The 17016-nt window shown below is 34.7% G+C and overlaps 1 protein-coding gene across 11 annotated transcripts in view; it reads right to left on the bottom strand.

Moving 5' to 3' along the window:
* DLGAP2 (DLG associated protein 2) overlaps positions 1-17016 on the bottom strand; it is a 402991-nt gene that overhangs the window by 227558 nt on the left and 158417 nt on the right. For all 11 annotated transcript variants that reach the window (XM_027690133.1, XM_027690134.1, XM_027690136.1 and 8 more), the window contains one exon: positions 15082-15114. In XM_027690133.1, coding sequence (XP_027545934.1) covers positions 15082-15114 — 33 coding nt within the window. The remainder of the gene's footprint in view (positions 1-15081; positions 15115-17016) is intronic.

The raw sequence follows: 17016 nt of genomic DNA, 5'->3' as shown, positions 1-17016 counted from the left end.
AAGTGTCTTATGACATTGATCCTTTGGCTAACTCACAAGGCTAGCTTCTACATAATCCTGTATCAGCAATATTTTTGCTGCTCCTATGGTACCTTCTTCTTCTACACGTTTTTTGGTGGTTTTTTTTTGCTTTTAGGACTGTTGGGGTTTTTTTGTTTGTTTTGGTTTGGTTTTTTTTAATTATTCTTTAAATAACATCTCCAGTTCTGAATTTTCTTCAAGGATAGATTATTTCATCTTCTTCACCTTCTTCTAGCAAGGGCACCAATAGGTAGTTTGCCTATCCTCAGCTACTGAAATATTTATTAAGGGTTATACGCATACCAGACACAGGGCACAGCAGCTCCAGTTTTGCAACGGAGCTCTCTTTCCATCTTCACAACATTACTGCGCTTTGGGACCAGTCAAAGCTCTGACATGCCTGAATTCTGTAACTACTGAAAGGCTCCAGTCTCACCAGAGCATTAATAAGGATGCCACAGTTGATCAAACAATTGCCATTCTGTTGCAGATCTTCTGAGAGCTGCAGCAGTTTTCATTCATCATCACACACCCAAGTAATTGAACCTACAAGGCATTTCATCCACCTATCTTATACCTTAAGTATGCAGTTCTGGAAAAAAAAAGTAATCAAAACAATCATAAGTGCTAGCACTCAATTGTTTGATTTAGACTTTAACAAAGTCTACTGGATAGAAATAGGACAAAAAAGGAAAGCACAGTGGGAAGAGAGTGGATCAGTTTAGCCAGCCTTGTCTTGTGCATCAGTTTGAGAAAAGAGACAAGGGACAGAATGGATTTGGATATCAAGGTTACCTAAGAAATTGAGATGTTGTGTTTCAGGATTTATGTGGTGTTTCAGGGTTATGTTTAATTCCTGCTATATGCTTAATTAAAAATTTTATTTTTTGCATGAACACTATTTTTTTCCTCATTTAAAAACTAAACTGAAAAACAACCCACTCAGTGAAGCTTTGATATGCACTCAGTGAACAGCCTTTGAGCTTGCCTTTGTTACCTGATGTAAACATCCAGATGTGTTTTGAGGATCAAAGTTGTTTCACGACTTAGTGCAGTAAAATGTCAAGAGACACAAATTGACTTGAGGGTAAACAAAGTAAGTTGAAAAAAAGAGTATTATTTTATCTTTTTGTTTCTCATATAGAATAAAAACACAAAAATCACACATTAAGTGGCTAGACTTGGATTAGTCAGTCATTGAAGAAGGTACTTGTTTTAACTCATTTTGAAATCAACCCTTGGGAGCTGATCAAGGTAGGACTAAGTGAGGTTAGTGAGGCTGCTGTCCAGAAGCCAGCAATTCCATTGCTTTATTCAGGGCTGTATGCTCAATCACTTCAGTGAATCCAAAACAGACAGGCGGATGTCAGCATCGTAAACTTCAACAAGAAAGCTACCGGCAGCTAGCATAGCAAGCTTCTCCTTTTAGAGTTCAAAATAATTTTCAGTAAAATTAACACTGTAAAAAGTTAGATTTTAAGCCTAGTAATCCAGTGCATGGTCTCTTCAAAATGTGATGTTTCTACAAATGTCTATTAAACGTGTTGGGATATATACCAAGAGGCCATGCTTTAGATCTGAATACACACAGTTACATTTCTTAAACCGTGAAAATGTAAATCATAGGAAATACCAAACAAATTGAAGTTATGTAGATGGAATTATACAGTGAATAGAGCTTTGTCTCTATGCACTTCCTTTGTTTCATTTTTAGTCCTTAAAAATAGAACCAGGAGAGGTGACTGAATTTTGCTTCCACTTTTGGTTAATGTGTTTGTCTATTTCTCTTGTACCATTATGGATAAACAAGCATCTACTATTTCAAAGAATGATTACACAGGCCACTGGAGACCTGTTCTACATTAGACTATAAATCCAGACCAGACCAAGCTGGAAAACAGGCTCAGTTTCAGTGTTCCTGTTCTGAACTAAGTGGAATAGGGACTGAAGGGTATATCATATCTTCTGAAGGAGAGTTTGTCAATCAGCTATGAAGTATATTTATTTTACAAAACATTAGTGAGCACACTGTCATATGAATCTCTACATTTCCAAGAGATATTTTCTTTTCAACAGGTCTGACCTTTTCTTTTAAAATTAACCTCAAGCTAAAATTTCAGACCACCTCTTTAAAATCAGTATTCATTACAGTCACTTCTCCCAAGGAGAGGCACTGTATCAATGTTATTCCAGCAGAAATTACAGCCAGAAAAAAGCTTGCCAAAATTTCGGTATAGCTAACTTACCACTGTATAAGCAATTACTTCTTCAATAAATTATGCAGCATTTATTAATCAATGTATTCCCTGTTCAAACAAGAAACAAAATCCTCTACTGTGTATATTTTAACAGTAGATGCAGTATGATACATTATGCTGCAAGGAAACAGAAAGAAGAATGGTGGGAAGTTAGTGCTCTAAATTCAGGGTGAAACAGGAGAGATGTTTACCACAGAGTGAAAAATGTTCCATAAGGAATTGGTGAGTTGAAGAGAACATCAAAGCTGTGAATATTTACAATGCATTTATCTCTTTCTAAGCCAGTAAGAGAGGATTATCCTGGCATTTCTTGGAATTGCCCTGCTGTGTTCCCACATTTTAGTGTGAAAACAATTATCATTCATTTCTACAGATTACATTTAATGCTGCTTCTGCTAAACAGTGTCACTTTCACTTCATAAATTTCTTTGGCTTCACTGAACATTTGATGCAACTTATTAAGCAGGTCTCTGTGAACTCAATCAAAACATACTAGATGTTATCTGAAATTTAAAATTTAGTAACCAACCAATCACTATATAAAAAGCATAAACATCCTGTTCACACCTTATGTATTTACTAAACTGAAAGAGGAGAGATTTAGATATTAGGAAGAAATTCTTCACTATAAGGGTGGTGAGGCACTTGATTAGGTTGCCCAGAGCAACCTAATGCCCCATCCCTGGAAGTGTTCAAGTCAGGTTGGATGGGGCTTTGAGCAACATGGTCTAGTGGAAGGTGTCTCTGTCCATGGTGGGAGTTGGAACAAGATGATCTTTAAGGTCCCTTTCAACACAAACGATTCTATGCTTCTATGATTCTGTTTAAAACTATCTATATGTGTTAGATTCTGCCTCAGAGCCTTCTACTGCTGTAGTCACTTAGGTGCCTATTGAATGGCAGCTGATTCGCAACAACTTAAAATAGGACACTGATCCCTTACTGAATTAAAAAAAATAATAAAATGAAAAAACCCTTGTTAATAAACCAGTATATAAACCAACAAAAAAAGTCCTTAACTGGGATTCCTACACTCCTTTCAGAAATAAAATGCAGTGTTTAATTGCACTGTTTACTACTACAGCTTTTAAACCTTAAAAGTCATTCAAATGTTGTTTTGGGCTTTTTTTCTAATTCTCAGCTGGAACCACTTGATTCTCTGGCAGCAGGTTTTTCTGCAAAAAATACCCTCTGACAAAAATTATATACTGAAAACCATATAGAGTGACTGTGATTTTTTTTTAGCTACAATAACGTATTATTTAATATTATCTATTATTTAATAATGGATCTGTAGCAGTGTCCCAGAATATGATATGGAACATTACTCTTTTTAATTCTAAGTGTGAAATTTATACCTCTAGAGTTGTTTGTTTCTGAAGTTTTAACTGTAAATGGAATTCATTAGATGTTAATGGGTAATCTCATTTTGAGTTGTGAGGGTAACGTAGGTTTGCAACAGGATGCTAGTTATTTAGACCCAAATAGCAAGTGTACTTTGATTGCAATACCTTGCAATCAGTCAGCAGGAATAGTAGCCAACTACATAGTCAACTAGGGTTGATTTTGTTTCTGCTTCTATCAGTGTTCCACTTAGGATTCTTCTCCAGCTCTTCTGCCTGTTATCTCCATCATTCTTGGAGACAGTAACAAATTGCCTATTGCTTTCCCCTGTGAGTTGGAATGATTGATTTGTCAATGTCTAGTTAAAATATCTTGCACAAGTCTTTATATGTCATCATATTCAGAGGCTGATCTTTCTAAAAGATAATGTTAGGAATAGAGAACAGATGCAGGTACAAAGTTTTCAACCTCATCTGTCTTGTAGAAGAAACTTAGTGCAAAATTTTTGTAACTGTCCCATTTCAAACACATTAATCACTTCAGTTTGTATTGCCTAGTCATTCCCATACATCAAATCCTGAGCTTGCTACTTTGAAATAATTATGGCAGAAAGGTACTATGTAGTTTAGAAGAGTACAAATGTTTTCCACAGACATATTAAAATGCTAAAATGGGACCAAATTCACTGCAGGCATTAAATCCATCATCCTTTGGAGGTTATGAGACTAGAAAAAAAAAAAACCTGCATCAATGGAATAGAGCAAGAATTCCAAAGACGATGTTGGACTTGGTCCCTCTTCTGTTACATCTTCCATGACATCCATAGCTGATCTTTTGTGCTGGATGCTGTTGTATCCCATTAAGAGAAACGGGTGTGGTTAATCTCCCTCAGTGGTCTCTCTACTCTCTTGTCACAGAATGAGAACTTGAAGCTCAGCTATATCAGTTTGGGGGATCATGAATGTGTCTGTCTCCTTTCAGGTTACGGGTAATCTGAGTTCACTTTTTCAAGGTTAAAGACATTGAACGCTAACAAACAGATTTATAAAGATTCTGCAAATAAATCACTTTTAGCTTTATGACTTAAGTCATGATCCACCACAAGAAAAGCAGCTTACACTGTGTCATAAAAATAACAAACTTCTTTTGTTGCTTGCTGCTCTTGACTATCACTATCCTCTTTATGTTTTTCCAATTCTGCTCTTGTGTAAGCTTCACCATCTAAAACTTCTCTTCCACAACACTGGCTTCTCCTTTGTTAAGTGGAATTTGATCTCTTGGCTACCTGAAATCCTCCATCAGTAAATCTGTCGTTTATGTACCAAATATCCAGAATTCAGCCTTGAAAGCTGAGTTTGCCCTCGGCTATATGTCTTGTGGGAGCTGCAATTATATCTATGGTTGTTGAAACTTCGAAACCATACATTGATAGTATTCTGTCTAAAGTAAGAATTTTTCCTGTTACCTCTTTTAGGTTTTAGATTAATATGAAGACATTCATATAGAGAGCATAAAAAAGCCTCATATTTAAAACAAAGTGCACTCAGACTCAACCTTTCCAGGTAGAGAACCTTTGTTATCCAGCAGAATTCCTAAATTACATATTGATGGCTCCAAAGAATTTCTCATAACAGAGACAGTCATAACATGTTCTTTTATCTGAGTGCTTTTACAACATTAAATAAATCATTCCAAGTAACTCTCTCCCAAGCTGGGTTTAAACTCTCAGCAACTGGCTAGCTAGAAACCATAGCACATACGTAAACCTTATGATATTAGAGTTAGATTTAGCTAGCAGAAGAAAAGGCCAGAATTTGAACTGAATGGATCATAAAGTCTCTAGCCTGCTAACATAGGTCAAATAAAGAAGAATATTTTGGCTTAGCTTCAGAAATATCCCTGTTGTTTCTGTGATACAAGGCAAATATTGCAGTGGTTAAACAATCACTTAATTAGGTGCTTCAACACCAGAAAAGTGAAAATCACTATGTCTAGCACAAAATTATTTTTAAAGTAGTTTATATAGAGTAAATACAAAGGGAAAAAAAGGCAGTAAGAAAACACCCACATGTTCTCCATCAGTAAGGGAATTAATTTTCTTCTATATCAATATGATGAACTGAAGGTTACTGAGGAAAAGGTGAAAATAAAATCTCTATGGTGCCACTCATGGCATTAACTTAAAGACTGATTTAGTTCATTAAATCCATAACTTACAATAATCTACAAAAGGAATGTTGTTCCATCACTAGTTTTGGATCCCCTTGTTAAAGCACAAAGAGATGGAATTATCTCAACACTTTTAGAAGTTTCTTTTCAGAATGTCTGATTTGCATAGACATTTAGTTCTTAAAAAGGACACTGTCACAATATAGTTGACAAACAAGAAATGTAATGGGCATAATGAAAATTTAACACAAGCTAAAACCCCCAAGAGGTTACTGTCTCCACATATGCTGAAAATCATTTCCATGTTTTTATAATTAGTCCATCTCATAAAGAAGGCTAATAATGGACATTACTGAAAACAAGTTCAACATTCAAAGTTTCTCAATAAACAATGAGTCCATTCTAAACAGTGAAGAAAATTATTAACTCTTTTTCTTCCAAGTAACTAGTTGGACCATGTATTAAGCCCTATATCTGGCAGAATACATTTATCTCATTATCTTTTCATGAGGTACCTTAAGTAAAACAAATAAAGACTGAGCTATGACCCTTGCGTAGCATTAAAATAACAGCTTACTCTACTCGTTTTGCTAAGCATGCTGAGGCATACAGTGGTACTCCACTTGTACCACTGAGGAAAGAACATACTGACCCAAGTTTCTGTTACATTGTATGCAGTTAAAACCTGGCAAACCAGCTCTGGGGTAAGAAACACACTGTGGCGCATGCTGCCTCTTTATGCACCTTAAAGTCAATTCTTCAAGTGACTGGAATAATACCATGTCAAGATGTTTCTGAAATATTTTTTTCAGAGACCAGCACTGAAGAGCTCGCTAAACATTCCACTGCACAAGCTAATTGCTATTAACACAGTTGCTGCCATCATATTTTTCATTTTCATGGTCAGTCAGCAGATATAAAAAAATATTTCCAACTACATATTCAAAGTTATTTCTTTATCACATATTATTACAGAAAAATGTTGGCTTTAACATTTTATAAGGTGTGCGAAGATTCCAGTGACTAAAACTGTGATGATAGCGGATGGAAAATAATCAGCAGGTACAGAAATTTATATTCTGCTTGAAGTTCTTTGCTGTGAAAGTCCTAGCTCTTTTTCTACATAATATTTCCACTAATACCAGTTGTAGCTCCGCACAAAGTAAGAGCTCAGGATTTTCATAAATTGTTGAGGTGCATGTTGCCAGAAGTTATCTAAGGTTTATGCAAATGTACACTCTAGGAGAAGTCAGTCTTCCTCCTGTATGGAAATCTATTTTAAATTAATGCAAGTTTTGGCTTCAAAAAAGCATTCCTTTTGCTATTGCATCGTTTCTTAACCTTTTCAGATTGATGACCTAGAATAGAAGTAAAAATCATTCATGTTTTGCTCAGTCAGAATGAAATGTGTACATGTGTGCAATAATAATCATGTAATTTATCTGTGCATGGGTTTCAGAAGATGGATCAGAAATATTCAGTCTTGAAGGTCGCAGTGTGTGGTGATAAGAAAGGAAGGTTTTCTTTGCTTTCTGTTACAGCTGTACTTCTCAAACCTTACAACAGATTTTCTTAAAACTCTCTACGCAGAAGAGTTAAACGCTGATCAGGAAGCAATAACTTAACCTTGCATACAGAAGATATGGTGATGCTGTACAGCATTTTGCATCTCACTGGTGTTCAGCTTTACATCCAGAATTAGCTTCACCTTTTCCCAGAAGCAGACAGGTACTGACAGTGACACAAGGCTCCTGTTAGATTTAGAGCTGCAAGCTAAGGCAGGCCTAGGTTTCCTTATAAGCAGGTGTCTGCAGAGGCCAGGCTGACCATCTGAGTCTGCTCTGAGCCTGGGACTATGAGACAGGTCCAGGAAGTGATATGGTGAAAGTCAAATCAAGCCTGCAAACTGTCCACCCCAAGCTATACACTTGAACTTAAAACTGACCCATAAGATCAGCCATTTCACCTTTACTGGGTCAAATCCATAGTAAATTAAATAAGGAATGAATGTTGAAATGTAACTTTTTTTTTTTAAAAATAAATCTGTATGTTTTGGTAGGAATCCATGATGTTTCTTATCCTACAAAGGTGCAGAAGTATGTTTCTAAAACATAAAGTATGCTAGAAGCTGCAGGCAATATTCTGGAGACATTACTGTTAAACATAAAGAGATCTGCTTTATATACATACAAAGCAGTATTACAGTTGAATGAATACACAAACCCTACGCATTGCAGAGCATGAAAATTAGAAGCTAAGGGAAAGCACAGACAGCTCACATTATAAAAGAAATGGTTTCATTTATGATACATACTTCTAAAATAATATCTTTAAGAGAAGGGTGCTCCTGCAGAAATTAACATTCAGCAGACAAATCTGACATATATGAACTATTCAAAACAGGACATTTCATTGAATATGAAAACGTGCTAAACAGTTAGCAAAAGAAGAAAAATAGAAGAAAGAGTTGTGTATTTATACATATCTACTTCTATGCAAAGGTTAATTTAAAATAGGATCTTCTAGGCTGCACTGACCTTACTTACATTGCTCTCTGCTCCAGCAAATACTGAAATCCTGAGGACTATTTAGTCCCTAAAGGACTAAATTACATGTGCACCTTCATTCACTACTGCCAAAGGAAATATTCACATTTCTGATGCTGCATGAAACATTAAGTGTGTGCTGTTTATAGCCTTTGAGGTCAACTCTTCTTCCCTCATGCCCTGAAATCACAGGATATTCTGAGTTGGAAGGGACCCGCAAGGATTATCAAGCCCAACCCTTAAGTGAATGATCCCCACAGAGATCGACCCCACAACCTTGGCATTACTGGCACCAGGCTCTAACCAACTGATCTGAGGGTCAAATTGGCTTTTAATTTATTTATTTATATTGAAGCAAAAGAGATGAGATGGTCCTTGTCTTTGGTTTTGTTTGGTTGTTTTTTTTAATCACAACAATGTAAAATGAATGTACAAAGAATAGCTTCTGCATCTGGGATTACATCCTGTTTGTTCAAATTAAATTAGGTTTGGGTTTTTTTTATTTTTTGGTTAGCACAAGTTACAAGAGTGGATCAGTAAATGAAAAAACCAAGAATAACAATGTAGTTGTGAGTACAGCTGTTTCCTGCACATATGAGAAATAAAAACAGCTGAAGAATTTACTTAATTTATTCAAAATATAAATGACAGGTGAAGGCCTGGAAAACACATTTTAAAAAAAATATTTTCTTAAAATAAAATGAGATTTTTTTCTTTGAAGACTTTTATCTTAAATTACCACAAGATATTCTGTAAAAGAAACATACCAAAACTAGTATCACCATACCTCACCCTCAGCTTACATAGGTCCTAGCCCTTTAAATATACCATTCTCTATTCAGTACAACTACATAAAATGGGCAGCTTTATTACTAGTTACAGACAAAAGTATTCATTTTACTCATATCATATATAAATTTGCAAACTATAAAAATATAAACTATAGATGAGTTCAAAACTGAACCTTCAAATATTTCAAGTATGACTAGACACTGAGGGCTTTCTCAGCAACAAAATCTTTAGCAGAAATACTGTAGACAACTTTTGCTGTCTGCCCAAAAGCAGGCAACATGAAGATACAGTTCAATATAATTTGAATAAAAAAATACTGTAACTCTTTCCTAAAAATCAGGATACACATCTCAACTCTTCACTTTATCTAAAACTCAGCACAGTTCAAGAATAATGCACATTGTGAATATACTATAAGTTAGTATCCTAAAGAAATTAATGAGTACAATCCCACATATTAGCCTGGAGAGAAAGATTTAAAGATATTTAGGATCATACTCTCTCCAAATTTTGTATGTAATTTTTAAAAACATGTAGTGTAACTGAATTACATATTTTTGTAAAAAAAAGTTCAGTATTTACAGATTACACAATGGAGAATGATAGCATACATTTCTATGAAACTTGAAAACATTTTCATGAAGATGAAATATCAAATCACTTCACTTTGAGAGTAGTAGCTAAATTGCTAAAAATGAAGTTCATTAATGACACTTAGATCAGGAGGAAGGTTCATACTACCAGTAATTTTACCATAACCTGTTATTTAAATGCTAGCAAGGAAGTTCACACAGGCACATGGATGTGAATGTTCCTGAAAACCAATGTATTGGTGTTCAAATAGATCAAAGCAGAAAGATCAAAGACCTTGACCCTGTATTTACAAAAAATTTTTCACACATAACTGAATAAAGTCAGCATTATGTCAATTACTTCAAGCAATAATTACGAATTATTATTATGTTTATAGCAGGAACCATAATCTATTTAAGCATTTCAGTGATACATATACAGAATAACAAACTTTCTTATTTGAAGAAGCAACCGTGACTTATTTTTCTAAATAATTAGCAGGAAAAGGAGAAATATTAAAATTAGACAAAGTAGATTTTATGATCTGTTATTGTTTCCTTAAAAATTTCAGGATTATGTGTTGAGAAATGTACTTTGCTTACTTTGCTTCCTTAGACAACTTTAATTTTATTACTGATAATTGTCAGTCTAGTAAATACAGCAGAAGTATAAAAAAGTTAAGACTACAGGACTCTTGAAAGTCATTGCTAACAGTGGAAAAACTGTCAGTTCTCAGTGTGGATTACTAAATGTTAAGATTAGCAAAATGAAGATTAGGAAAATTCTCTAGAGTTATTAATATGCCTGTAATAGTTTTCCACTAGATACCCTGGGAAATGTTTATATTCAGAGCCAGAACTACACAGATGGAACATTATCAATATTAAGACATTGCCAAGCTTAAGGTATTTTTTTCTGAACTACCTACTCTCCAGATTCTTAATTTAAAAACCCACAAAAAATAAAAAACAAAACAAAAATAAAACAGACCAACAAAACAAAGCAAAAACCCAGGCTTATTTCCCCCACAAACTGCAACACCTTAGTATTAAACAGAGCACAGAGGGCGGCAAAGCTGATAGTACCTGAAATAAATACATCACTCCAACACTGACATAGCTGAGAAAGACATTTTTTTCATCAAGGACAATATGAGCTTTTTGTTGTTACTGTAAATTATTTATTTACATTTCTTATATTTCCCAAATTCTACTTTATGCATCCTGTGAGCAAACAATTAAATTGTACAATTTGTTTTTATTTCAGAGCATTTAGAACTTCTTTTACTAAATAAAAATAAAATAAAACCCTAAATAAATTAAATCCATCCTCCACGATTAATCATATTAAAATCCCTTCTACAATTAATTGGCATAAACTTCTGTATGGGTAAACGAGTGACATTATCTAGCATTCTTGTAACTTTGTTAAAATTTTACACAAATTTACTTACATATAATTATACAAAATTATTTTTGCATCTTAGCTCGAAAATCCAAATCTTAATCTTCTGACAGTTGGATTTGTCAGATAAAATACAATTGTCAGAACTTTCTCAATCTTTTGACACTTGGACTTATGCAGTATCTATGCATTGGCTGTATGAACTACTAACTGTTTAACTTAACAAAATAACAAGTTTGGAAAAAAAACCCAATGTGCAATGTGAGATACATTAAGAAACAGGTGTCACATTTATTTTACTACTTATCGGAGAGTCACTATTCTAAGTTTACTACCACAAGCTTGAACCCACCAACCACTTCTTGTGCCAGTTACTGGCAAAAAATAATGGGCATCTTAATTCAAACTTGATGCATACCACAGCTCAAAAGAGATCTGAGACACTGAGGAAGAATCTGAACTACCTGGAGAAATTACAGAGAGAGTAAATCACTTCTGGAGTTGTGAAGGATATTAAAAATGCCTGGAAGAAAAGCTTCCATTTGCATAGGCTTTGAGAAGACAGAATAGTTTACTGAAATCTTAGCTGCCATCAAAATGACTTGTTTTCTGCTTTGGTAACATAGAAAATTATATTTGATAATATAATCCTTTCAAAACCTGTGAACAGATACAAAGATTTAGAAAGAACAGAAACAGCTGCTAGAGGATTAACGGGGATAATTGAAACTTCTCATGACTACTCCAGTCTTTCTAACAGAGTAGTTTGGCTGTCACAAAGAGTGAGCTAGACACTTGTCTATAACACGCTGTCCTCACTTAAAATCTGAGGAGGAATAAAGTAAAGAAGAATAACCCTACGATGTTTACCAGGACAACACAATCTGTCAACTGCAGATCACTTCTGCAAAGGTGGCTGTTGTCACCTGTCTGAAAACACATCATTGCTGCTCTTGCATTTCCAGAAGAGGGATCAGCTCGAAGTAGCCACACTAATGGGATTCTGCAACTTTAGTTTCCTCCCAGCATAAAATAGGCCTCATAGTCTTCAAACATCCCACACTAACAGGAATGGTGGCTGACGTGCTTTGCAATAACAGAGCAAACCCATGATTTTTGAACATGAACACATACAGCTCATACAAAAGAGAGACCTCAGTATTGTCCATCATTCTCTTTAGATGGGATGCAAAGGACGACACATGACACATTTATCTGTGGAACCACAAGTTCCCCAGGAAAAACACTGAAACCAGAAATCTGTACCCTCATACTCGCTTCCACATATGGTATTTTTCACTTTATAAAATATGGACCCACGTTGCCCATACCTGTGCAACATCACGTATGCAGATAAACGCATTTGCTTCCTACAGTGCAGCATTTACTGTTAAAAACTTATCAAAACTTATCAGTGAAGAGCTCTGTTTCACACAGTCATTTCCTATTACACTTGGATATACTGGTAATCCAGAACAAAACTGCTGGTTTTGAAGGGGGAGTGATGGTCAGAGAAAGGATGAACCATAATGAACAGTGAAAGGATGAACAGTGAGACTGCAGATGACCAATTCGATAATCAGAATTTGTGGCTTGCAAAACACTTCCATTCTGCCATCTCCCTTACAGAAGGCAGAAGATGATCAGAAACTCAACCCTAGCTGACTGCAGGTTTTTTCAAGAAATGGTAGAGGAACTCAGAAGAGGTAAGATGTGAAGCATTGTCTTCTCTCCCAAGCCAGGGAGATTTCCTCACATCTACTATTTCTTGATTGAGTCTCTGCTTTTGAATGAGTCTCTCCACTTTGGAAATTAATAAGGGAGGTCTACACTGTGGCGTGTCTGTCCTACAATTTTGCAAATTCACCTTATTATACTAAAGTACATTAGTAAACTTTGATTTTGTTTCTGAAAAGGAGAAGGGAAAAAAGAAACTTGGAGGCAAACAGTATCTAACATTAACTGATATTCTCTGAACTTTCCTCAGATACAAAAAATGCAAACTACAAGCCACAATGTAAAACTTCGGAAGAAGGCTACAGAGAAGTCAGAAATTCCACCTAGAACACTGCAAAAACTTGATTTTTTAGTTCTTCCCTTGTCTTAGTCTACTATGAGACCATAGCAAAATTTATAAAATGTTGCAGAGGAAAATTATATTTTCTGAGGTTTCTTTTTTTGGTTTTTGGTTTATACAACAGAGATGTGAGGTTTCTCTTACAATGGCCTTCTAAAAACTAAAGCCATATCTACAGAGAAACTGCTTCTTCATCACAAAATCACATCCAAAACTTCTGTGAATGTTCAGTGTTAGATCAGAACTTATGCTAATCTGGCAAGGAAAAAAAATTCAGCTTTTAAGTCTTGTCACTATGACATTTACGTCAATATTTTTAAAATTGAGGCAGATCATTACTTAATTAGCATTCCAGTAATACTGTGTTTGAGAGGAGAGACTGGTGATCCATGAGACATTAACTCCTGGGAAAGTTCATTTCGAAATAGTTAAAAACTGAATGTTATGTTCTTGAGGCCTGTTCCTACAGCAATACATATTTATCTTTTGATTGCGAGTTTTCATTCATACAAATGTTAAAAAAATGTATTGCCCCTCTTTTTTTTTGGAATTCCCTTTTTACAAAGTCCACTTACATTAATTAATTTTTGCAAAGCTGAACAGGTATGAAAGAGCAGTAATAAAAAAAAGAAAGGAGGCACAGCATGTAATAAACCAGAACTAATCCAATGAATAACTTTAACACTGGACAATCTTATCAGGAAAGATTGTCATGAAAGGCAAACAAACACCTATCTTATTTTTCCTTTTCATATATGTATTTGTGCTATTATAAATTTATCACATAAAGGACAAAGAAAATGAAAAAAAATCAGGAAGTGACTGTTTATTAAAGGAATGCAGTCAAAAAATTTCTAAATCAGAATGCAGTAAAAAAATTTGTCTAAAACAATTATTTCTCAGTAGATAACAAGGGAGAAGCAGATAATAAATATTTAATTTACTGAGTTATTTCATTAGATGCAAGTCTCAAAGCCTTCCACTTCCAGGCTTCCTCTCTTAATAACTCATCCCTCCTAAATTTATAAAACATTAGAAGCTTAATTTTTTTTTTCAGAAATTATTCAAGATATAAAGCTGAATGTGTTTGGGAACAGCCTAGCATCTGTAATTTTATTTTTTAGTTAATATACTTTGCTCCAGCATTTACATTTGCTATTTTGAACTCTGTTTCTTAGAAAGACTCCAGGTTGATTTGAAACTAAGGTCAGCCTTTTGACCTTTTCTTTATAACAGTACCAATGTTAATAAATAAATAAATTAGAGATATTTTCCTCAAAAATAGGCTGCTTTAAAAATCGTAATCTCATTGCTTCAGTGTTCATTTAGGTAAATTGTGGGTCTCACCTTGGCATTTAATTAGTCACTTGGGAAAAAACCAAACAAAACAAATCACCAAATACTGTCATGTGGGCATATATTTGTACTGCATAAGTTATTGCTTAATTATCTTAATTTCAGAAGTAGTATTAATTTACTTCACCTGCTGAAATGTGTTAGCCTCTCTGTAAATGTAATATCAAATCTAAAAACGTTTTTTTATTTCCCTTTTATGTCCATTATCTTTGTTTTCCATCCTCAAATTGATGTCCTTAAAAGTGTCTTTGCACTCTCTCGTACCCTAAAATTAATTTGACAAACACTCAAAAGAATAAGAAGTAAATATTTCAATTTTTGCTCTAATGGAATATTTGTCCTTTCAGGTATTTCCTGCCTGGAGCACGTACTGTGCTTTTCTCAGCTTAATTCCATTCATTTTTTGTATCTAACCATGGGAAGAATATCTTTCCTTGGTCTTCATCATTCATGTAATATTTCCAATCTATTGTACATGTGCGTTGAGTCAAGTGTTCACCTTTAGCTGTTTTGAAAAATATTACTGTGAAAACACACTCACCTTCAGGCTCCCCACAGAGTGTACACTGTGACTCTGCAAAGAAAAATAGAAAATTATAATTTCTTTATTTTAAGATGTCACAATTATATCCAAATATAACAAAACTTAGAGAACTCAAAGTTAGCATGAAAAATGCAATTCTATTTTCAGCACACATTTCTTAATGGCTGCAAAATAATCTTCAAAAAAGAGTTTCTGCAAGAAGAATTTTAAAACAGAACTATATAAAAGTTTAGTTACATTTATATAACTATCACCTTCAGAAACTGCAGCTGAATGCCTTCATGTATCAGGACATTTTGCTTCCACGTGACTTTTTTGTATTTTTACATATACCATGCTGCAACGACAACAGTCACTCAAATAAAAGTTTAAGCCTCCTAATATTTTATTTTTGGAGGTAGCAAACAGTAACAGTGACAGAGTTGTTATATTCCCTTCCCATAGAAGAATCCCAAGTCCTCCCAGGCAAGAAAAGTCAAACAGTCATGTAAATGTGCAGTTATACTCTGCAAAATATTCAAGTATAGAAATGGAGGAAATAAAATTCCATCATAACAGACAATCTCTAAATATGCAATTACTATTTTATCCACACACTACTGTTTGGAGATGGTTGTCTTAAAAATTATTTTGCATAACGTACAAATATATATACACATGGAGGAAATATCTTGAAGTATCCCTTAAAAGCAAGCTGCTTCAGGAGTTAGTATCAAGCTGTAGAAGAAAGCTCTTGTTTAGAATCCAAATACCCGAATCGACTGAAATCACAGGGAATGTAATCATGTTGGCAGATAATTCTGATATACTTGTAAAAGTCCTACTAGAACAAGAAAGCACGGTATATTGGAAATCACAAGTCTCTGAAATCTCTATTTTAAGACTCAGCTGAAAAATGACATCTCTAACAGCAACAAGAATGCTGAAGCAAATATATATATATATATATATGCAGGCTCACACACACATGTGCATGTATATAATTTTATATAAAATGACTACAAAAAGCAGTTTAACACACCTGGTATATAAAAATCTAATACAAAAGCTTGCTGAAATTATCTCCATCTTGAATAACTAATAGAAGATTGGACTTTAGCTGTGATCTTGACTCAAAGGCAAAAAAAGCCAGAAAAATAGAACATGAAACACATGCACTGAACAGATTGACCTTTATAGCACTGCTATGACACTGACAGTTATTTAGAAGTACTTTCTCCATACAGATAAGAAGCTGTCTCATAGCAGCCCACTGTTGTAATGGCACTTGACCCTACATCTTTCGTTTATTTTAAACACGTTAATCATTGTGGTTTTACTACTGCTAGATGCTGTAGCGTGCACAACGGAAAAGAATGAGAAAAAATAAGCTTATCCAGGCAGCTCTGTTGCTGATAGGTGGATCACAACTCCTAGAACAGCATAAAGTTGCATGATTGAGAGGAATTAAATTTGATGCAGTGCAGCACCATGAAACTTGTAGCTGAACAGTGTATTGATAACGACTCACTAATGCTCCAGCAGATCTGACAAACTGAAAACAATACCCCAACATCAGATATGAGAAAACATTCAATGAAAAGTATTAAAAGCCTGGTCTCTGGCAACTCAGGCCAGTTTCTTTTATTGCTGAAAAAAATGCACTTGCCACAAGCTGGTGATGCAGAGGAAGCAGCTCAGAAGATCTTATTTTCACTTTTAATTCAAAGACTTCCTGAGGTTTAACTGAGATGGGCTGCCTGTCTGCCTGTGTGAAGTTTATTATCCTGATTGATAAGGAAGAACAAGCCAAGACTTGGTTTCTGAACTTCTGACTTTTTTCTGATCGTCTGTGTTCTGCTAACAACTACTTCACTGGTTTGTTACAATCCAAAGAGTCTGCCTGACATTTTTTGCAGCTCAAAACATCATCTTCCAAAAGTCCCCACTCAA

This window comes from Neopelma chrysocephalum, unplaced genomic scaffold, assembly GCF_003984885.1.
Source record: "Neopelma chrysocephalum unplaced genomic scaffold, ASM398488v2 Primary Assembly neopelma1_80b, whole genome shotgun sequence".
NCBI classification, from domain to species: domain Eukaryota; kingdom Metazoa; phylum Chordata; class Aves; order Passeriformes; family Pipridae; genus Neopelma; species Neopelma chrysocephalum.
The sequence above is the reverse complement of the archived record's forward strand: the minus strand, read 5'-3'. Positions and strand labels throughout refer to the sequence as shown.